Here is a 22,555-nt window from a genome sequence, read left to right as displayed (position 1 = left end):
TGGTCAGGCAAGCAATATTCGATATTGTTTGATTTGCTAGTTTGGGAAAAAGTGTTATTATTTACAAGTTAATATATAGGTATATGATTATAACACACTCTCTATAAATACATTAGGTACAAACATGTTGCACTCTATAGTGCACGGACATTAACGTGAACAAAAACGAACATATGTATTTCAGTTTTTATTTCCTTTTAACAGTTCTTTTTAACAATAACATAATCACCTGGAAATTCTTATCATTTACTTCAACATTTTACACCTAAGCCGGTAACTTTACATGACTCTTATCTTACAATCGAACTACAAATAAATACCTAAAGTTTTTTATTAATATCTTACAAAGTAAATTCTTGAGTGGTAATATGAGGAAGCCTGTTCAGAGTCTGACATAGAATTCTCTTTCTTACTTGCTGGTTCTTCGGTTACCGACACAGGTTCTTTTGAGATGGTATCAATGGATTCTGCGGAAACTGGTATTAAGACCATGCCTTCTGCGGCTGGCATTTCACCGGACGGAGCGTTTTGTATCATCATTGATACAACGGCGGGCATTTCTTTGACTGGAGTTTCTTCAGTTTCTACCTTAACAGCTGGTTGCATTTCCTTTTCTCCTACTTTTTCGACTACAGAAACCTTATCATCGCCTTCATTTTTAGTATCCTCAGATTTTTCAGACGTAACCTCATTTGCAGGCTTATTTTCCTCAACGATTTCATTAACCGCGTTTGGTGTTTCATGGTATTTGTAATCCTTTCCAGGGAAATAGTGGTTAATTTTAATGCCATGACCAACAGGATAAAAATGTCTAGCGTGACCACTGTAGGAAACCGCGTGATCTCCGTGCATATTGATGCTTTTACTGACAACTGCATTAAACCTGTGAAGATAAAACAAACTAGTTAATAAATAAATAACATGATAATTGTATAACAATTCAGCTGAAATACAGGGTCGGGGCACAATATTCAACTTTTATAGCATATTTTTAACAGATAGAGAATTAACATTATAATTCCATATATTTTGTACATATATTAAAATTATTTTAGTTCCACACATGTGTATTACTTATATTAAGAAACCATGTGACGCCAAAGGGTGGAGCTATTTAGTTACTACTTACTCACTTAAGAAACATTTTTAGTGCCCAAAAAGAAAATTGAAACTTTGACTCTATAATTTATGTAGAGTCCAATAAATTTGATCATCATAAAAATACAAAAAATAGAAGGATATTTAGAAATAGATGACAGAATATCGTGTTTTTTCATCGTTACACACACATAGTTTTTAAGGAATAATAAATAACACTCACCCGTTATGGTCATCGGCGTCATACTCCACTTTGCGCAGGGACCCGTCCGCTTCAACCAGACTGTATTCCCCTCGCACGCGGTCACCATCCCTGGACTCCCTGTGGTGCTTGTGGTCACCCGTCTTCTTGTCCGACACCGAATACTCGAAGTTATATTTAGGATACGTCTGCAATAGAAGCTTCATTTTACTAAACCGCGCGGCCAGAAGTTAACGAACGGGAAATTATGAAGATACATAATTATGTCAGATTAACATCTTTATAGGTTTTCATCATCTATAAATAAAACTATTCAACCGAGAACTACGCGGTTTTTCAACAGATACTTGGTCATATAAAATCTACTAATGCACAAAAATAATGTATTTAATTAAGACTTCGTGTGGACGTCTTTGGGATATCTTTACTTGGAGTTCCATGAAGGTAACAGCTGTTGTCTCAGTAGTGATAACTATGTATGGATTTTAATAGGATGTAGGTAAATCCATTCATAAAGTTGCCATGCACTTTGCAGCTGAGTGTACAATATAAAGTACTTACATTTATATAAAAAAAAATTGTACTTACAAAATAAGAGTCATATTTGTAGTAGTCGTGAGAGCTCGGCGGATGATACGTCCTCACCATTTGCCAACCTTTAGGGCTGTTGATGTCAACGTCCGATCCCTTGTTCCCACTTGGTCTGATTAAAACTGCGGCCACGGTGCTTGCGAAGCAAACGAATATTAAGACCTAAATAATACAACAATAAGTAAAGTAAATAAAATATGCTAAGTATATTAAAAAGATATAAAAAAATATTTTTGAGGATTAACTTAATTTATTACCTTTCCAGACATTTTGTTTCACTTGGTTTAGTACCGTCCTAAACGGAATAGAAGAAAGAACTGTTGACTGTCCGTAGATTTTTGAACCAATTTATACTTTTCCAATTCCTATTATAAAAATTGTTAAGTCTTTGTCATCGAGCGCTGATCAAGATGCGGATAGAATAGAGCGGATGTGCCGTTACATTCGTTAATGTTCCAAAAAAATGCAATCAATAGGTAAATAATGATTTAGATAGCACCTACTGACGTCAAAAAATAATAACGCGCGTCATACATATTTTGGCTGGTAACCTGATGCACATGTGTAATATTATAATAGTATATTTATATAATTTGTTTTAGCATTAATTTGTTTCCCTAACTGATACTGCTTGTATAGTCTGTAATAGACTCGAAGGCCTTTGATTGATAGCATATGAAGGATAGCATCCTAGTACTTAACTATATGTAGGTATATTTTTTCAGCTTACCAAAAACAGTATCTGAAGATGTAATAAAAATACATCGTAGGTACTTATGAACATAGTTTGTTAATATTGTAACGGATACAAGTGCAATTTCGTGTGCGTAGAGCACTTAAAGGCGTAATTAAATACTTACCATTTTCCGTACCTAAATAATTCTGAGGGTTCTGCCTATGTAAAGACAGACGATTGATTATACCACGTTGTGGAAAGCCTACTTTCTGGTATGTGTGTACTTAGGTACTCTAAAAGACTCACATTTAAATTAAGATACGGTATCAAGCCTGGGGAAGCTAAAAATTCTCACTTTTATTAAATACCTTATCCATGTTATTTCTTTCCGGAACATTTGTAATCGTATCGTATCATCACATTAGATTTCACAATCAAAAAGCAAAGGAACCATTGACATAGCTTTTGGGGACAGTTGACCAAAAATGTAATTTAACAAAAAACCTAGTAAGTTACCTAAGTACTTAGTTTTAAGCAGGTTACTAAGATACCTATACTTTGGTTGTAATACAAACTAATGTTTTCAGTTAATTTATTTGTCATTGTATTGATATTTTGCGTATTATGGTTTTCGAATTTTATTTTAGCGGATGTTATACGCTGTGAACTTTCCTTTTCACTAAATATCGGAACACTGTTACTAGTTCAACCGAATATTAATTATGCGAAATAGGTATATAGTCATTATTTAGGTACTTAATTTATGTATAATTTTGCTGAAGTAATAAACTTCTTTACAGCTCACAATTTTTTAAGCGTTTGTTTTGGCCTAACTTCCCCTTTCCGATTCCGTTTCTAATAATAATTATTATTTCACGAAAGAGAGCGGAATCTTGCAAATGTTATCAGAACATCGCATCACTACAATTCAATGGATGCTGCTAATTCATTGTCCCACTTGGTTGGTACAGTCAGCAGCAGAAGTTACTAAGCGCGCGAGGTGTTCAAAATGATATTGATGCGACTTTATTGTTAAGAGAATAGAGCGTGTCAAGGTCATTTGGAACACCTCGCCCGCTTAGCAACTTCAGCTGCTGCCTGTACCTATCCTACCATTTCAAATCGATATTTGCGGTTTTTTTATCTACCTATGTAAGTATATAAAAACCGGACAAGTGCGAGTCGGACTCGCCCACCGAGGGTTCCGTACTTTTTAGTTTGTTGTTACAGCGGCAACAGAAATACATCTTCTGTGAAAATTTCAACTGTTTAGATATCACGGTTCATGAAACACAGCCTGGTGACAGACAGACGGACAGACAGACAGACAGACAGTGGAGTCTTAGTAATAGGGTCCCGTTTTTACCCTTTGGGTACGGAACCCTATAAACTAATAGTACTTAAAGTAAGACCGGCTTTCAGTGCTGTGCTTAGTAAAAGCTGGGTGTGGAATAGAAAAACCCATCGATTAATACAAAAAAAAAAACAAAAACATAAAATGCATGTGTAATATGTATATGTTAGTTTGTAAGGTATTTATAATATAGGCCTTGTTGCCTGATTTAAAATGTTAAATAAATACATGTTTGGCCATGGGAAGGCAGCTAGGCCTGTTTAGAATATGGATCATGAAATTCTTAAGAGTTTCAAGAAATTATCAGAGTGAAATTTAGTGTCAATCGTAACATTAGAGGATGAAAAAGGCCCTGCTTGAAAAGGGGTATAGTCAGAAAGTGGACATCAAGTACCGCGTATCAGATATTTCCAGGATAAGGTAACGATAAAATAATTTAGGCACTCGCAGTACAATGTTGTAACTACTTATACACAGAGAGTAGGTAAGTATGCAGTTGGAATTTGACGACTTTTATTATTGTTGTCAGTAAAATGAAATTAGTAAGAATCTTCGGAATAGAAGCTTAATAAAACGTTGTAATTGCTAAATGTATAGTTTAATAAATATTTGTTATATTAAATATTTTAATTTACACATTTCTTCATTTAATGGTGGTAGTAAGTGGGGGCAGCGTAGACGGCGGGAGCGGCCTTGACGACCACGGGAGCGTGGGAGGGGGCGGTGTTGTGCACCACGGCGTTGAAACCGTTGTGGGGGTCAGCGGTGTACTCCACGGTGCGGATGGAGCCGTCAGCCTCCTTGAGAGAGTAAGAGCCCTTCACGACATCACCATCACGGGTCTCGTGCTGGGACTTGTTGTCGCCGGAGTGACCATCAGCAACAGAGTAGGAGTAGGAGTACTTGGCTGGCTGAGACTGAAAGTGAAAAATAATTGAATTTTTGTGTATTCAATAACAGTAATTCCAAAAAAAATATTCATATTCTCACATCCCAAGAAAAAATTGATAGATTACGAAAACGAAGTTAAATACAAAATAATAATGAAAAACTTACGATTTCCTCGTGGGCGACGGGAGCGGAGTAGTGGACGGCAGCGGGAGCAGCGTGGTAGGCAATGGGGGCGGAGGCAGCGTGGTAGGTCACGGGGGCGGGGGCGGAGTGGTATTCAACATGAGCGGGAGCGGCGTGGTAGGCGACGTGAGCGGGAGTGGCCTGGTAGGCGACGTGAGCGGGAGCGGCCTGGTAGGCGACGGGGGCAGCCACCAGCTTGTGGGCCAGCTGGGGCTGGTCGTGGCGCACGATGCTCTGCGAGGAGACGGCGGCAGCGGAGGAATAGTGCGGCTCAACTAGGAGACCGGCCTGGGCTACAGCCGCGAAGGCGCAAAGGGCTACAATCTGTAAAATACATAGGTAATTAATTAGTAGTCACGAAAACTATGCGTAGTTTTGAATCCATAAAACCAATTGATGATTTTAAAAGTCCTTTCTCTTAAAAATCCTTTTCGACTTACTTTGGAGAACATTTTGTTCTTTGCTCAGATACGTTACAAATGTAAATGATAATTTTCGAGAGTCAAGCCCTAGTTTTTATACATGTGAATTGCAAATGGGTAAGGTCATGTTCGAGTATGAGACAGCGGCCAAAGTGGTCAAGCGAGCTTTTGGCACAACCTTGCCCGGGTTACGCGTGTGCAAGCGCGCATTCTTCCTAGAAAGCACTTATGTTAAGTATAGGCTGGGCGTGGTGCAAATTAGCACCTATTATCTTTCTTAAATAACCCTCAAGTAGTAGAAAATCTTTCTACAAAAAAAAAATATTATTATTTGTGAACCTTGCAGATTAATTAATAAAACAGGTCCATACATTAGATATGTTGAAGAAGGTCAAATTAAACAAGGTGTAACTTGGTGTAACTATATAAAATATATGGAAATATTTTATATGTACATTGGCGTGATTTTTCGAAAAATGCATTAAGTAATACACTGTGAAAGATAGAAAGGTATCCTACACAGTTAAATTCTAAATAGTGGTACGCGGCGATGTATGGGTAATGTGCGTTTTCGTAACTTTTTATTTGTTCGGTTTGTAGAAACTTATTCAGATTGTAATACTATTAAATTTACCAATATCGTGCAATTCAGTGCAGGGTGCACTTGGACTTGCGCAAATTCAAATATGCGAAGGTGACACGTTGAAATCTCTGCGATATTAAAATTGATGTTGATGATAAAAAACATCCTATGTCCTTCCTCGGGCCTTAAACTATCTCCATTATACCATTTAAACCAAATTTAAACCAAAACCAAAATTCCATCTAAATCAGTTCAGCGGTTTAAGCGTGAAGAGCTAACAGACAGAGTTGCCTACTATCTCATTTATAATATTGGTTAGTGATGTCTGGTGGTAGGCATTACATTATTGTACACAATTTTGTAATTTAAACACTTAACTCTCAAACGAATTAAAAATTAGGATTGTTAAACTTAATACTATTTATTTATCGTATGGCAATTATTTTACATTGTACCTACATTCATTAACTAGTTCACTAACAATCTAAATCTACATTTGTCCAAGTGGGTAATGGCTGCCTTCGTTACGGTTTTAAAATCTTCCACTGGGCCGTCGTACTTTTTCAGTGGGCACTCCAAGACGATAATATACTGCCGTATTCGAACTTCAAGATATTTACAAGAGACGACACGTACTAGATCCATTCTAGATACGTTATAGTTTAGATATCAACTAGTTCTGTTTTGCAGCGCAATTCGGGCAACCAATGTCACTTTTACGTTAGATAGAGTAAGATATATATTAGAAGCGAATTGGATCTCTAAGTCATATCCTGTGGAAATCGTTCAAGTGTATCTCCAGAATCGCGCAAATGTCAAATTTGACAGGTTAGATCTTAAACATATCGTTATCGTATCTTGGTGATGTCTAAAAGATATCTAATAGATGTCTATTTCAAAATCCGAATCGGGCCCATACACTACGTACCAATAACATAAATGATTACCATAGATAGAGAGATAAGTAGGTAACTTAAGCTTAAAGTTCTCACTCCATAAATCAGTTTCCTTACATAATAATCAGTACCTACCTATTTTTTACATGGGAATTATGGTAAAACCTAATATTAATAAGTTTAAAACTCGCTTACTCATTAAGCTTAAATTGTATTACAAATAAGTTTTCGCAAAGCTCGCTTAAAACTTATTACTAAGGGTTATTATTTATGTATGGAGAGAGCACTCTAAAGCTTAGAGTGCTTATTTTAAGCATACTTATTTATCTATCTATGTCATTGTCATTACTAACCACGACTGGATTACTTTTTTACATGTATGTATTGGGAAACTTTATATTATATGATATAATAATTATTATATGGACGATCCAATTTCACCTTGTGCTGACTTGGTTTATCCTCCTGAGTCCCCTAAGTCATTATTTCAGTTTTGAATTTGGAACCTTCTTGTATTCCATTTTAATTCAAAATTCGATTGGATTAAATCCTTTATAAAGGCTTCAGGGACTCAAGAGGAAAATATAAATCTCTGAATTGTCTAATATCGTATACGCCAACATCACCCCTGTTAGGAGTTCAGAGCAAATCTTTCTGTTGTCACTTTTGTAAGCGTGTTTTCTAGAGGATTACACGAACCTAACCGCCGTCATACAATGGAAGTTACGCTCGCAATTTAAATAAAACGACAGCTTGATATACTTACCATGAAATTTGACATGAACATATGTTATGTTATGACATAACATATTGTGGTGATTTGCAAAGGAGTGCGGATTTGAGAAGGTTTAAATAATTCAAAAAAGACGTCAACAATCTGTCGGAAATCGGGATGTATAACAAAATTTTTTCATGTTTGGGTGGCTGCCGTTAGATCTATTTGTATTTTGTATACAATGCTGTTTGTAAAATTTTATGGGATATAAAAACATGTACCTAAATATGTAAAGGAAAATTAAAACTTATAATAGTACATTACGATACATATTGTACAACGTTTTACAGTACATATGGCCCTTTAAATTTTTGACATAGGCACATATTGACCTTAATCCCGCCCCAGGGCGGTAAAGTAGCACCATATGTATTGTAAAATAATTAGCAACCCTATCGTTCAATGATGCCGAAGATATAATAAGTTTTAATGTTTAATTCTGTCGTCAACTTGCAATTCTCGCTATACACACTCTCACAAGCTCAACGCTGCTCAAATACCTACATATACCTACCCCCACACTGACACACAATTTTAAGTTACAGTTTATCCCTACCCCTACCCTACCCCACCCTCTATCCTAACCTACCCTACCCTACCCTACCCTACCCTACCCTACCCTACCCTACCCTACCCTACCCTACCCTACCCTACCCTACCTCTGAGGAGCTGAAAAAGATCACCGAACAGTACCACACCCTGAAGGAAAAGATTATAAACATCAAGGAGGAGTCGGAATCGACGAGGAAAGTACTGGAACACGACATAGTTCGTCCGCTAGACTCACTGGCAAAAGAACAGGCGACAGCGAACAAGGAGCTATTGATAGCCTCTAGGAGAGAAACCGGCACTCCACTGGAAACAGCATCAACACCCACGAACGAAGAGTTGAGAGAATTAAACAGAGAGATAAAGGAACTAAGGAGGTCAATAACCAATAGTGCACCCATGGCAGTTGAGAGGCTCGCTAGGGAAGTTACGTCTCTAAGGGAGACATTACAAGAACAATCCAATGTGCAACCAAAAATCTCCCAGATATTAGATGAGATCAAGGAGATCAAATCTATAGGTGAGATCAGCAAAGAGACTTTAGCCCCTGAGATAAAGAGTCTCAAGGAAATGATTAAACATACAAAAAGCGAAGCCCCAAGAAATGTGGAACCAAACTCCCAGGTAACACCAAGCCTAGATCTGATACTCCGCACGGAGGTCAGGGAACCCATACGTGAGCTCAGGGAGGAGGTAGGCACTTTACGCAGCTCTGGCCCCTTTGTGGAGATCAGGGAACAACTTCGGAGCCTGAAGGAGGCAACAGAAGAAGCCCAAATCCTGGGGGGAGCTAATAATACCCCTCCCCAGGACCAGGAACGCACAAAAACAAAACTCCTGGAAGAAGTAGAAGGTCTACGACATGAGATAGCGTCGTACGCCGAGACAATAAAAACGGATCAAAAACTGCCGATGGACGAGGAAGACGACGATAATAATCCCTGGATGAAGGCAGTATCGAGGAAGAAAGCGAGGAAGGAGATAAGAAGGAAAACGGAGAAGGAAAGCTCACACAGCCCTCCACCCAAGCCAAAGTTCCCGCTGACTGTTGAATCGAAAGATCCCAAAGACACCAGCACCACTGTCATAGACAGAGTAAAAGACAACGTAGATGTCTCCGTGCTGGGAATAGGGGTAGAATACATCAGAGGTATAAAGAAGCAGAAAGCGGCCATTGGGTTAACAAGCGAGGAGGACCGCGAGGCGCTGAGGGCAGCCATCACCGAAAAGTGTCCAGGTCTCAAGACCACCACTACTGCTCTTAGGAAACCCCTCCTACGCCTAGTGGGAGTAGTCAGAGGTCTCACGGATGACCAAATACCAGGGGCCATTGTGAGACAAAACTCGGCGCTCCTGGGCGACATGGAGAGGGCAGAAGCGCGAATGCGGGTGCTGAGGAGGACGCGATCAAGGAAACCGGAGGTCTCAAACATCATCATTGAGGCCGACACCGATATTTGGACAGGTCTTAAGGACAGTAAGTTGAGGCTGGGATACCAGGTAGTGCCAGCGTATGACCAGTCGCCAGTTATACAATGCTACGCTTGCCTCCGTTTTGGGCACTTTGCGAGGGATTGTACGCACCCACAGGCCTGTGGCCACTGTGCGGGACAGCACGACACTAAGGAGTGCCAAAAAAGGGAGGAGCCCCCTAAATGCGTCAACTGTGAAAGGCAGGGTAGGAAACTGGAGAAACTGGAACACCCGGCTTACAGCTCTGAATGCCCTGAGTGGAGGAAGTGGGACCGGTTAGCGAGATCCCAAGTTAGATACTGCTGAGGGCGACATGGCAGGACAAAACACGGCACAGCAGGCTACACGAAGTAAGCCGATCATAGTCATGCAGGTGAACCTAGGCAGAGGCTACGCCGCCACAAAAGAATGCCTGAGGGAAGCAGAAGCCACGGGAGTGGGCGTGCTGCTGCTGCAAGAGCCATACGTGGGGTCGAAGGGTTACGTGACAACCACACATAGAGTTGTGCAACGAGCCCAGGGGGAAGGACCGGTTAAGGCAGCGGTGGTAATCCTGGACCCGACGCTTGACGTAGTGATCAACCAAGAACATGTCACAAAAAATATAGCAACAGTAAAAATCACATATGGCTCACTATCAGTAGTAATGATAAGTGTGTACTTTGAGGGGGATCGCCCGATACAGCCATACCTGAGCCAGGTTAAGGATATAGTGGATGCTTCAAGGGGAACTGGAGTGATACTCGGTGGGGACGTTAACGCATCAAGCCACTGGTGGGGATGTGGAACCCAGGATGGCAGAGGGGCAGACATCGTCGACCTGTGCTCTGAGTGCAGCTTGAATGTTCTAAACCAAGGGTCAACACCCACCTTCTACACCCACAGAGGGAACAGGCTGTACTCGAGCATCGTGGACGTCACGGTGTGTTCTGACCGGTGGCTGGATAAGGTAAGGGAGTGGAGAGTGATAGAAGAGGACACGGGCCTCACCGATCACAGACGAATAAGGTTCAGCCTGTCAAGGGGAGATGGAAGAACGCAAAGGTCTGCAAAAACAACAAGGAGATACGACACGAGCAAGGCAGAATGGAAAGAGTTCTCAGAGTCTCTGAGCCGGCAGTTAGAACAAAGGGACATAACCGTTGAAAAGATAGAGAGCATAGAAACACCCGAAAACCTGGAAATCGCAACCGTGGAACTGATGGAGGCCATCCAAGACGCTTGCATTAACACAGTACCTATGAAAGGCGAAAATACTAAGCCAAAGAGTACACCGTGGTGGACTGAGGAGCTGGGAACCATGAAAATCAGGGTCAAGACCCTGAGGAGAAAAATAGCGAAAGCTAATCCGGCACGGAGAGGAGCTGTCCACGCGGAGTACGCCGAGGCCAGAGAAGAATACAGGAAAAAGATTGAGGAGAGCATAACGTCAAACTGGAAGAACTTCTGTTCCCAACAGAAGCGCGAAGCGCTCTGGAAAACATCCTACCGGGTCATTAAAAAGTGCATGACAGAGGATACCAGCATGGAGTGCCTCCTCAAATCCCCGGAGGACGGAAGCATCCTCAGCGAGCTCCAGTCAGCGCAGCTCCTCACCAACACCTTTTTCCCCCGGGACGACCATACCGCGGACCAGGCATGGCATAAAGAAATCAGAGAGGAGGCGAACGAGATCCGGAGGGCCGCAAAAACCCCCCCGCTGGGAGTCGAATTTGTGCCGTTTACCGGAGGAGAGGTGGCTCAGGTTCTAAAGGGAATGAACCCCAGCAAGGCGCCCGGAACAGATGGACTGACATCAGACATATGCCACAGGGCATTCCTCACCAGCCCCACGGTCCTCGCTGTATTCAACCAGTGCCTTAGGCTGCTGTACTTCCCAAAATGCTGGAAGGAGGCCTATATTAGGGTCATTCCGAAACCCTCAAAGGAAGATTACGGGGTACCAAAATCCTATCGCCCCATAGGCCTACTCCCAGTAATGGGAAAAGTACTCGAGAAATTGATATTTAATAGACTGACGTGGGAGCTGGCACAGGGGACAGGCTTAAACCCCAGACAATACGGCTTCACGGCACAAAAGAGTACGGAGGATGCATTGTATGATGTTGTCACCTATGCGAAGGAGGGAATCAAAAAGAAAAAGATAACAGCCTTAGTCTCCCTGGATATTGAGGGCGCGTTCGACGGAGCTTGGTGGCCCATAATACTGAAAGAACTAAACACTCATTGCAAGGACCGGTGGATAGTAGGCATCATCTCCAGCTACCTAGAGGACAGGAACGTGACCCTCAATTACCTTGGAGAGACGGTCAGGCGGAAAACTGAAAGAGGCTGCATCCAGGGATCGATAGGAGGACCGCTGCTGTGGAACCTGCAGCTGGACCCCCTACTGCGGGAGGCTGAGGGGGGGACCGCCCAGCTGCAGGCTTTTGCAGATGACATCGTGATAATGGCTATGGAAAACACGACCGAAGAACTTAACAAAACAGTCAACGACGCGCTAGAAATGGTCGCAAGATGGGGCATGAAACATAAGCTTCGGTTTGCCCCACATAAGACACAAGCGACCATAATAACTCGCAAACTCAAATACGCCACGCCATCGTTCCGAATGATGTCGACACAAATTGCCCTGGACAACAAGCTGAAGCTTCTGGGCCTAACAATCGACGAAAATCTGGGGTTCGGACTCCACCTGGAAAATGCTTCCATCAAGGCGCTCAACCTATATAAGGTGGTGAGCAGAATGGCTAAAACTCGGTGGGGACTAAATTCAGAGATCCTAAAGACTATATACTACACGGTGATTGAGCCTACGATGCTCTATGCTGCCGGAGCCTGGGGGAATGTTGCGTGCAGGGTATATGCCAGGAAAAAACTAGATAGGATCACCAGAGTATTCGGCATTAAAATTGCCAAAGCCCACCGCACAGTATCCACTGTATCGGCAGCAATCCTGGCAGGGATAATCCCACTGGACCTCAGGCTGCAGGAGCAACTGGAGCTCTATGAGGTGAAGAGAGGGAAGCCTCTCCCGGAGATACCGGAAGGGAAACTGCAGTCTAGGGTCCATCCGTCGAGCCTCCCGCATCCGGCTACGAGGAGCCGACCTACCTTTGGCTTCATAAACACAGAGGAGGACATAAATGTAGGGCCGTCCCAAATAGACACTTGGAGGTGCTACACGGATGGTAGCAAAATCCAAGGGAGGGTTGGGGGAGCACTCACTTGGTGGTCCGGGGGTGAGGAACGGGACTGCAAGAGTTTTAGGCTGGCGGACCACTGCTCGGTGTACCAGGCGGAGATGATGGCGCTGTACCAAGCCACAAAAATGGCGAAGGATATGGGCTACCGAACGGCTATCTACAGCGACTCCAGATCCTCCCTCCAGGCGGTTAGCGACCCAAGCTCCCAAAACCCCATTGCCGTTGAAATCAGGGCTAATCTGGAGGAGGCCTCATCTTGGGGAAACCCGATAAGCCTATTTTGGATAAAGGCACACGCCGGCCTAGCGGGAAACGAGAGGGCGGACGAACTGGCCAAGGCGGCGGCCCTTGACCTGGGGAACGCTCCGGTCTACAGCAGGTTCCCTCTCTCCTTCGCAAAAAGATCAATACGAGCCAGAACTATCGAAAGATGGCAAAGCCGATACCAGGAAACCGACAGAGCCTCGGGCACGAAGTTATTTTTCAAGGACGTCCGAGCAGCGAAGAAAATAATAGAAAGACTGGGAAACAGGAATACAGTAGCTCAGCTACTGACAGGACATGGGGGCTTCAAGCAATATCTCCATAAGTACAAGCTGAGAGACGACCCCCATTGCTCCTGTGACGGGCAGACTGTGGAAACTATAACCCACATAATCACAGAATGCCCAAGGTTTGGCCTGGAGCGGTATAACTGTGAATGCGAGATAGGGACCAACATCATGGAAGACAACTTTGTGAGGCTGCTGGAGGATGACAGGGCCCGAAAACAGTTCGTTGCCTTCGCAGAAAATGTGATAAGGAGAGCGGCGAGACAAAACGGCGCCACGGCAGTTTAAGCTGACCGTAGGGTAGGGCGGAATTGGGGGGCCCACTCGGCACATGGCGGCATCCCTGCTGGTGGTGGGCCAGGGGAAAGCGAAATACGTCGCTCTCCAATGACCAGCCACCGGCACGGAAAAGGCGGCCATGGGCGGAGTGGGTGACAAAGATTTCTGCCCACCATACGGAGAGCAAACTAATAAATGCGCCAGCCGCGGAGCGGAAATGGGAACCACAAATTATGCTCCATTATAATCCATTATGCTCCTTTGGTCTGGGGGGCTCCAAAGGGCTCCTAAGCGCTCCAAGGTGCTCCCTTGGTCAAAAGGGGCTCCAAAGGGCTCCTAAGTGCTCCAATGCGCTCCTTTGCACAATTACGCTCCGAGGTGCTCCCGGGTGCTCCAAAAGGTTCCGCTGCGCCTAAATGCTCCACTGCTCCTAATTGTGGATCTAAAGTGCGTCATCACGCACTAAAGCGCCCATAGTACCCTTAACATAATGGAATAAATATAAACTAATAAATAAACAAATAGAAATAGTACGGAACTGTATGTTGAAAGAAAGGAACAAATGATAAATTATGTAATTAAAAGTGACATTGCAAATCTGAACTATAATTAAATTGGACATGTATTAACAGTGCAAGAGAACTGTCATTTTGTAAAATAGACGCAATCAAAAGTGACATCACAAATTAGATCTATAATTAATCTGGACATGGACATGTACTATAGTGTAAGAAAACTGACATTTAATAAATAAATTTTGTGTTGTATTGTGTTAGTAATAAGTATTGTTTTGACATAATCAAATAAAAGGTAAAAATGTAAAAGTAATATATGACCATGAAAGTAGCAAATAACAAGATAATTTAGTGACAAGGCTAATAAATAAGTATTGTATTGTATTAGTAATAAGTATTGTTTTGACATAAATAAAATGTAAAAGGTGATAAGATAAAATAATCTAGCGAGAATGTAATAAATAAAGAAATATTGTATTAAATTGTATTAATAATAAGTGGTGTGCTGTTTGATATAATTAAATAAAATGTAAAAATGTAATTATAAGATAAATTAGCGAGAATGTAATGAATAAATAAATATTGTATTAAATTGTATTAATAATAAATATTGTTTGACATGTAATAATAGAATAATTTAGTGAGAATGTAATAAATAAATATTGTATTAAACTGTATTAGTAATAAGTATTGGCATGAAAAGATGGAAATAGAAAAAATTTATAAAATAGAAATAAGTGCTGGAAAAGAAATACCAGCAATAAAAACAGAGGAGGGAGGAGGGACAAAAAAAAAAAAAAAAAAAAAAAAAACCCTACCCTACCCTACCCTACCCTACCCTACCCTACCCTACCCTACCCTACCCTACCCTACCCTACCCTACCCTACCCTACCCTACCCTACCCTACCCTACCCTACCCTACCCTACCCTACCCTACCCTACCCTACCCTACCCTACCCTACCCTACCCTACCCTACCCTACCCTACCCTACCCTACCCTACCCTACCCTACCCTACCCTACCCTACCCTACCCTACCCTACCCTACCCTACCCTACCCTACCCTACCCTACCCTACCCTACCCTACCCTACCCTACCCTACCCTACCCTACCCTACCCTACCCTACCCTACCCTACCCTACCCTACCCTACCCTAACCTACCCTACCCTACCCTACCCTACCCTACCCTACCCTACCCTACCCTACCCTACCCTACCCTACCCTACCCTACCCTACCCTACCCTACCCTACCCTACCCTACCCTACCCTACCCTACCCTACCCTACCCTACCCTACCCTACCCTACCCTACCCTACCCTACCCTACCCTACCCTACCCTACCCTACCCTACCCTACCCTACCCTACCCTACCCTACCCTACCCTACCCTACCCTACCCTACCCTACCCTACCCTACCCTACCCTACCCTACCCTACCCTACCCTACCCTACCCTACCCTACCCTACCCTACCCTACCCTACCCTACCCTACCCTACCCTACCCTACCCTACCCTACCCTACCCTACCCTACCCTACCCTACCCTACCCTACCCTACCCTACCCTACCCTACCCTACCCTACCCTACCCTACCCTACCCTACCCTACCCTACCCTACCCTACCCTACCCTACCCTACCCTACCCTACCCTACCCTACCCTACCCTACCCTACCCTACCCTACCCTACCCTACCCTACCCTACCCTACCCTACCCTACCCTACCCTACCCTACCCTACCCTACCCTACCCTACCCTACCCTACCCTACCCTACCCTACCCTACCCTACCCTACCCTACCCTACCCTACCCTACCCTACCCTACCCTACCCTACCCTACCCTACCCTACCCTACCCTACCCTACCCTACCCTACCCTACCCTACCCTACCCTACCCTACCCTACCCTACCCTACCCTACCCTACCCTACCCTAAAAAGCAAATTGGACCGATTTTCATGAGAAACTCGGACAATTATTGCAAGAAAACCACCTAACAAAACCAGAGATAGAACAAATAGAAACAAAGGAAAAAATCTAAGAAATAGTAAATAAATTAACGCAAGTAATAACAGATATATGTAAAACAACCATACCAAAAAAGAAAAATAAAGAGAATCTCAAATTACCATGGTGGTCATAGTCACTACTAGAAAGCGCAGAATCCGCTGTGCAGCCCCAGTAAGACGAGAGAGGGTCGTGAAAGAGTACCTTGAAGCAAAGGAACAATATGAAAGTCGAGCAGTAAAAGCTCAAGTCGAGAGTTGGAAAGACTTTTGCAAAAAGCAGGATAAGGAAGGGCTTTGGGAGGGTATATATAGGGTTATAGGCAGAGTCACAAAAAGAGTGGAGGACGTACCCCTGGAGAAAAATGGCGAAACCCTTAGCGCAAAAGAGTCGGTGAAGTTGCTGGTGGAGACCTTTTACCCAGAGGACTCTGCCAGTAGTGATGACGCCCACCACAGACAAACCCGTATGAGAGCGGCCGAAGTGAATGATGGCGAACAAAATGGAACTTGCGAACCACCCTTCACGATGGCTGAACTGATATGGTCGTGCGAGTCGTTTAACCCGAAAAAGGCACCAGGCGCGGAGGGTTTCACGGCCGATATATGCTGCCACGCCATTCGAGTAAACCCAGAAATGTTCCTCACCCTACTAAATAAATGCCTCAAGTACCGATATTTCCCTAAGATCTGGAAGGAGGCCACGGTGGTCGTCCTCAGGAAACCGGGAAAGGACAACTATGCAAACCCCAAGTCATATAGGCCGATAGGATTGCTGCCAATCTTCGGAAAGATCTTAGAGAAGATGCTGGTTGCCAGGCTAAAGTCCCACCTAATACCGAGGACCAGTGCCTGTCAATACGGATTCATGCCGCAGCGCAGCACCGAGGACTCCCTCTACACCCTTATGCAGAGAATTAACAAAAAACTAGGTGAGAAGAAGATCGTCACGCTGATCTCGCTGGATATAGAGGGGGCCTTCGACAGCGCATGGTGGCCTGCCATTAGAGTCCGGTTGGCCGAGGAAAACTGCCCCGTCGGTCTGAGACAAATGATGGACAGTTACCTAAAGGACAGAAGAGTCACGGTGCGGTATGCAGGTGAACAGCATGGACTGGAAACTAGCAAAGGCTGTGTACAAGGGTCAATAGCGGGTCCCATCCTCTGGAATCTGCTGCTGGACCCACTGCTCAAAAGTCTCCAAGCTAGGGGTGACTACTGCCAGGCGTTCGCGGACGACGTGGCACTTGTGGTGGATGGAAACACAGCAATGGAAATTGAGGCCAAGGCCAACTCTGCTCTCGAACATGCCCGGGAATGGGGCGTCAGGAACAAATTGAAGTTCGCACCGCACAAGACCAATGCAATGCTCATTACGCGAAAATTAAAGTACGACACCCCACGCCTGTGCATGGGCGGGACCAATATAGAGATGGTCAAGGAAATAAAAATGCTAGGTGTTGTCATCGACAACAAGCTTACTTTTAACGAACATGTCTCGAACGTCTGCAAAAAGGCAGTGGGTATCCACAAGCAGCTCTCCAGAGTGGCAAAGGCAAGCTGGGGACTTCACCCCGAGGTTATTAGGACCATATATGTAGCGACAGTGGAGCCAATAGTCCTGTACGCCGCAAGTGTATGGGCCCCGGCCGCAACAAAAATAAGTGTCCAGAAGCAGCTAGCAGCGGTTCAACGAGGAATAGCGCAGAAACTGTGCAAAGCGTACCGCACAGTCTCCCTCAATTCTGCGCTCATCCTGGCCGGGATTCTCCCACTCGACCTCAGAGTTCGAGAGGCGGCCTCGCTATACGAGGCCAAAAGAGGTGTCCCCCAGCCGGGATTGGGCGACTGGGAAGTGGAGAGAATGGGTCCAGCCGCAGAAATACCTCACCCCGCGGAACGCGAAGAGCTGAAACTGATAAGCCTCGTTGACCAAAACGACGTCAACAATTATAGCAACTATGAAGTGCGAATTTACACAGACGGCAGTAAGATAGGAGGTGGAGTCGGAGCCTCACTGTCAATATGGCGGGGGGAAGCCGAGACAAAAGCCCGAAAACTAACTCTACCTAAGTTCTGCACTGTCTACCAGGCTGAGCTTCTCGCAATCTGTGTGGCAACAAGAGAAGTCAAGAAGAGTAAAGCAAATACGTTTGGGATCTACAGCGACTCCATGGCAGCACTTCAAACCATTCAGAACTATAGTTGCCTCCACCCTCTAGCAGTGAAAGCGAGAGATAACATAAGAACAATATCTCACCAAGGCAAAATTATCGCTTTGCATTGGATAAAAGCACATGCAGGGCTGGAAGGTAATGAAAGGGCGGACGAACTCGCCAAGGGAGCGGCTGCAGACTCCAAACGTAAGCGTGACTACGATCAATGTCCGGTATCATTCGTGAAGCGAAACATCCGTATGGCCACGCTTGACGAGTGGAATCGGAGATACACTACAGGTGAGACAGCATCGATAACAAAGCTGTTCTTCCCGGATGCGGTAGCGGCTTACGGGACTGTCCGAAAAATCGAATTCACGAGTCCAGTGACACAACTAATGACAGGGCATGGTGGATTCTCCGAGTACTTACACAGATTTAAGTGCAAGGAGAACCCATCGTGCATATGTGAACCCGGCAGATCAGAGGGCATTCCGCACCTAATAGCGGAGTGCCCTCAGTTTAGCACACAAAGGCACGATATAGAAAATAAAATTGGGGAAGAGATAAAGGTAGAAAATATTAGTAAAATAATGCAAAACAAGTATATTAGAGACACGTTTCTAGAATATTGTAAGAAAATTGTAAAAATAGTAATAAATAGAAATAAGTAGATATAAGATAAACTATGTATATTATAATAATAAACATGATGTTTATCTGGACTAAACAAGTAAAGCTCTAATGTAAAAAGTAATGCAATATGTATAACAAAGAAAAAACCTGCTATGTAAAGCCAACTCCCTATTCATAAGAAATATGTATGAAGAAAGTCAAAGTAATTAATAAAGAATACCCTGTCTATAGTTTATTCCCCAAAAAACATAATATAAATAAATAAATAAAGCATAGAGATAGGTGGGAGTCCCACCCACGTAAAGCGTACACAACGATGAATGAAAGAACCGTATGAAGCATGAAAGTACGAGTAGTAGAAAGTGCGAGAACTGGTATGAAAGTGAAACACAGACAAATACAGACTCCGATAATGTTGGAGGACAAAGAGAAAAAAAAAAATACCCTACCCTACCCTACCCTACCCTACCCTACCCTACCCTACCCTACCCTACCCTATCCTATCCTATCCTATCCTACCCTACCCTACCCTACCCTACCCTACCCTTCTCTACCCTAGTTTCTGCCTACGAAGCCGATGGTCCCGGGTTCGAATCCCGGTAAGGGCATTTATATGTATGATGATACAGATATTTGTTCCTGAGTCATGGTTGTTTTCTATGTATTTAAGTATTTATATATTATATATATCGTTGTCTGAGTACCCACAACACAAGCCTTCTTGAGCTTACCGTGGGGCTTAGTCGATTTGTGTAAAAAATGTCCTATAATATATATATATGTATATATATATATATTTTTTATCCCATTTCAATTGTTACAAATGTACTATTATTAGTGAGAGTGAGTTCCAAGGTACAGGCTCAGCCTAGTTTGGGGCCCCCCGGCCCGGACAGCTATGTATCTTCAATCTTGCCACTGTAGGTATATACTTTTCTTGTGGTTATTATTCATATATTTATTCAAATTCTTTTTCCTTATTCTATAATGGTATATAGTACCTGTTCGCCGTATTAGTAGCAACTACCAATGCACGCACGAGAACTTTCCAAAGTTGCGAAACTTTCCACATGAGAATTTCTCGGTAACTTCTGAGAATGTTCTCGAGAACGAGAATTTATTTATTTATCGTAGTTTATACCATGAATATTCACGATAGTTTAGGTGCAGTATCCTTACCCCCAGAAAATTCCGACGTTTGGTCTACCGCTTCCGGTAAGAAATATGTATGACGGCCCGGCCAAACGGTCAGACCTAGGTGGGGGGTGCTCGACCAAATGTCATAGAGGGACCCTGGCAGTTTTTGACGCGGCCATGTTTTTTTCAATAACCCGATTTTTTTTAATTTTTTCAAGTTTGTCCTAGCGCGCTGAAATTTTGGTCACGGAATCTCGGGGCCCCCTAGATACCTATGAAAAAAATGCTACAATTGCGGGGAAACTGGCCACTTTTATTTTGTATGGCAACTTTTAAACGGTGCGCGATAGGTGGGGGGTGCTCGACCAAATGTCATAGAGGGCCCCGAGACAAAACAAACTGCATTAAAAAAAAAAAACAAAATGGCCGACTTTTTTTTTTTAATTGTTTCAAGTTGGTCCGAGCGCGCTGAGATTTGGCATGGCGGGAGATAGAGGCCTCTAGATTCCTATGACAAAAAAATTTTTTTGGACAAAATCCAAGATGGCGGAACATAAAATTTCCATGTTGCAGAATGTTCTGAGAACATTCTCGAGAACGTTTCCGCTTTTTGGGAATGTTCTGCAATTTGTACATTGCTAGTAGCAACACTAGCAACGCGTTCGCAACGCGACAACACTAACAACCCTAGCGTTCGTATGTCTAACGTTTTCAGAGGGCCTAACCAACTGATAGTCAATAACAGAAAACGCCAACCGAAAAAATATACCCGTTATCTCTAGGTACCTAACTTTCGATTGACATTTAGGGCAATTAATTCATTATTAGATTTTTTCAAAGAAAACTGTGAAGTTAATTGCGCTATAAAACATAATTATGCCGAAAACTTTTATCCTGTATAATGATTAAATTGACTGGGTGAAATAATTAAATACTTACAGGAAAATGTCTTATATATGTATTTGCAATAAATTAACTAGTCATCATTAAACCGTCTCTTTGGTACAATTGTTTAGTGATGGTAGTAAGTGGGAGCGGAGTAGACGACGGGAGCAGCCTTGACCACGACGGGGGCGTGGGTGGGGGCGGTGTTGTGCACAACCGCGTTGAAGCCGTTGTGGTCGTCAGCGGTGTACTCCACGGTGCGGATGGAGCCGTCAGCCTCGTGGAAAGAGTAAGAGCCCTTCACGACATCTCCGTCGCGGGTCTCCTGCTGGGACTTGTTGTCGCCGGTGTGTCCGTCAGCCACGGAGTAAGTGTACTCGTATTTGGGGTGGGCCTGAAGAAAAAATTGTTATTAATTTAAGATTAAAGGTAAAGTTAGCCCATAGGTAAATAGACAACCAGAATAATTATCTTACAATTTCTTCGTGAGCGATGGGAGCGGTGTAGTGGACAGCAGCAGGAGCGGCGTGGTACGCAACAGGAGCGGGAGCGGCGTGGTAGGTGACGGGGGCGGGGGCAGCGTGGTAGGCGACGTGAGCTGGAGCGGCGTGGTATTCAACATGAGCGGGAGCGGCGTGGTAGGCGACGGGAGCAGCCACCAGCTTGTGGGCCACGGCTTGGGGCTGGTCGTGGCGCACGATGCTCTGCGAGGAGACAGCGGCGGCCGAGGAGTAGTGCGGCTCAACCAGGAGACCAGCCTGGGCTACAGCCGCGAAGGCGCAAAGAGCTACGATCTGTAACATCACAACAGTTTTAAAGCATGGCTTCAAGTGCTAATAAACAAGGAGGACTGTAATGAAACATAGATTAACAATAAAATAATAATGTAAATTTCATTGCACTCACTTTGGAGAACATGTTTGTATGTATCACAAATGTGAATGATAAATGTGACACCCCGTCATCTAGTTTATATACTCACAATTTGCAATAAGGAAGGTCAAATTTTAGCGAATCAACTCAGTTCAGTGGGCGTGGTCGGGCGGGCTTTCAATGCTACCTCACCCTAGGTTAAAGCGCGCGGCATGCGATTGTGATGTAATATGTATTTGATTACAACGTCTAATTAGTATTTTACTTCCGAAGTAGGTTTAAGGCGAACTTTTATTTTTCTATATTTACCTCTTAACTTACTGATGTACTATTATTCAAGTCAATATTAGATCAGTGATTCCGTTTTAGTGCATTTTAAATATTTTAATAGTTTACTTGGTAGTCTATGACAATATTGGCTTTCATTTTCTAAATATCAAATAACACAATATTGTCACTATTTTAGTCGTGAAGAGATAATTTAACTGGCAGAAAAATTAACTAATAATAATAAATGGTTCAGACGGGCGTGGTATTATAATGCAAGTGGATAAATAATAGGGTAGGGTGGTCTAAGACTGCGCACTTAAGGTTTGAGACGTGATAAAATAAAAACAAACG

General features: G+C 43.4%; 2 protein-coding genes across 3 annotated transcripts; both read right to left on the bottom strand.

The window, feature by feature from the left end:
• Nucleotides 1-329: 329 nt before the first annotated feature.
• Nucleotides 330-2,192, bottom strand: LOC134793660 (uncharacterized). The gene is made up of 4 exons (XM_063765304.1): nucleotides 2,149-2,192; nucleotides 1,889-2,053; nucleotides 1,322-1,488; nucleotides 330-883 (listed from the first exon to the last, which is right to left on the bottom strand). The coding sequence occupies exons 1-4, from the start codon at nucleotides 2,158-2,160 to the stop codon at nucleotides 334-336; spliced, it is 894 nt and encodes a 297-aa protein (XP_063621374.1). The 5' UTR covers nucleotides 2,161-2,192; the 3' UTR covers nucleotides 330-333.
• Nucleotides 2,193-4,509: 2,317 nt separating this feature from the next.
• LOC134793672 (cuticle protein 7-like) lies at nucleotides 4,510-22,097 on the bottom strand. Of its 2 annotated transcripts, XM_063765322.1 has the most exons (4): nucleotides 21,968-22,097; nucleotides 21,562-21,855; nucleotides 4,978-5,265; nucleotides 4,516-4,838 (listed from the first exon to the last, which is right to left on the bottom strand). In XM_063765322.1, the coding sequence occupies exons 1-4, from the start codon at nucleotides 21,977-21,979 to the stop codon at nucleotides 4,569-4,571; spliced, it is 864 nt and encodes a 287-aa protein (XP_063621392.1). In that variant the 5' UTR covers nucleotides 21,980-22,097; the 3' UTR covers nucleotides 4,516-4,568. The 2 variants fall into 2 exon arrangements, with proteins under 2 accessions (XP_063621391.1, XP_063621392.1); XM_063765321.1 differs by lacking the exons at nucleotides 21,562-21,855; nucleotides 21,968-22,097 and adding an exon at nucleotides 5,436-5,457 and having other exon boundaries at nucleotides 4,510-4,838; nucleotides 4,978-5,319.
• Between the last annotated feature and the right edge of the window lie 458 nt (nucleotides 22,098-22,555).

This window comes from Cydia splendana, chromosome 9 (genome assembly GCF_910591565.1).
Source record: "Cydia splendana chromosome 9, ilCydSple1.2, whole genome shotgun sequence".
In the NCBI taxonomy this organism is placed as follows: Eukaryota; Metazoa; Arthropoda; class Insecta; order Lepidoptera; family Tortricidae; genus Cydia; species Cydia splendana.
The sequence above is the reverse complement of the archived record's forward strand: the minus strand, read 5'-3'. Positions and strand labels throughout refer to the sequence as shown.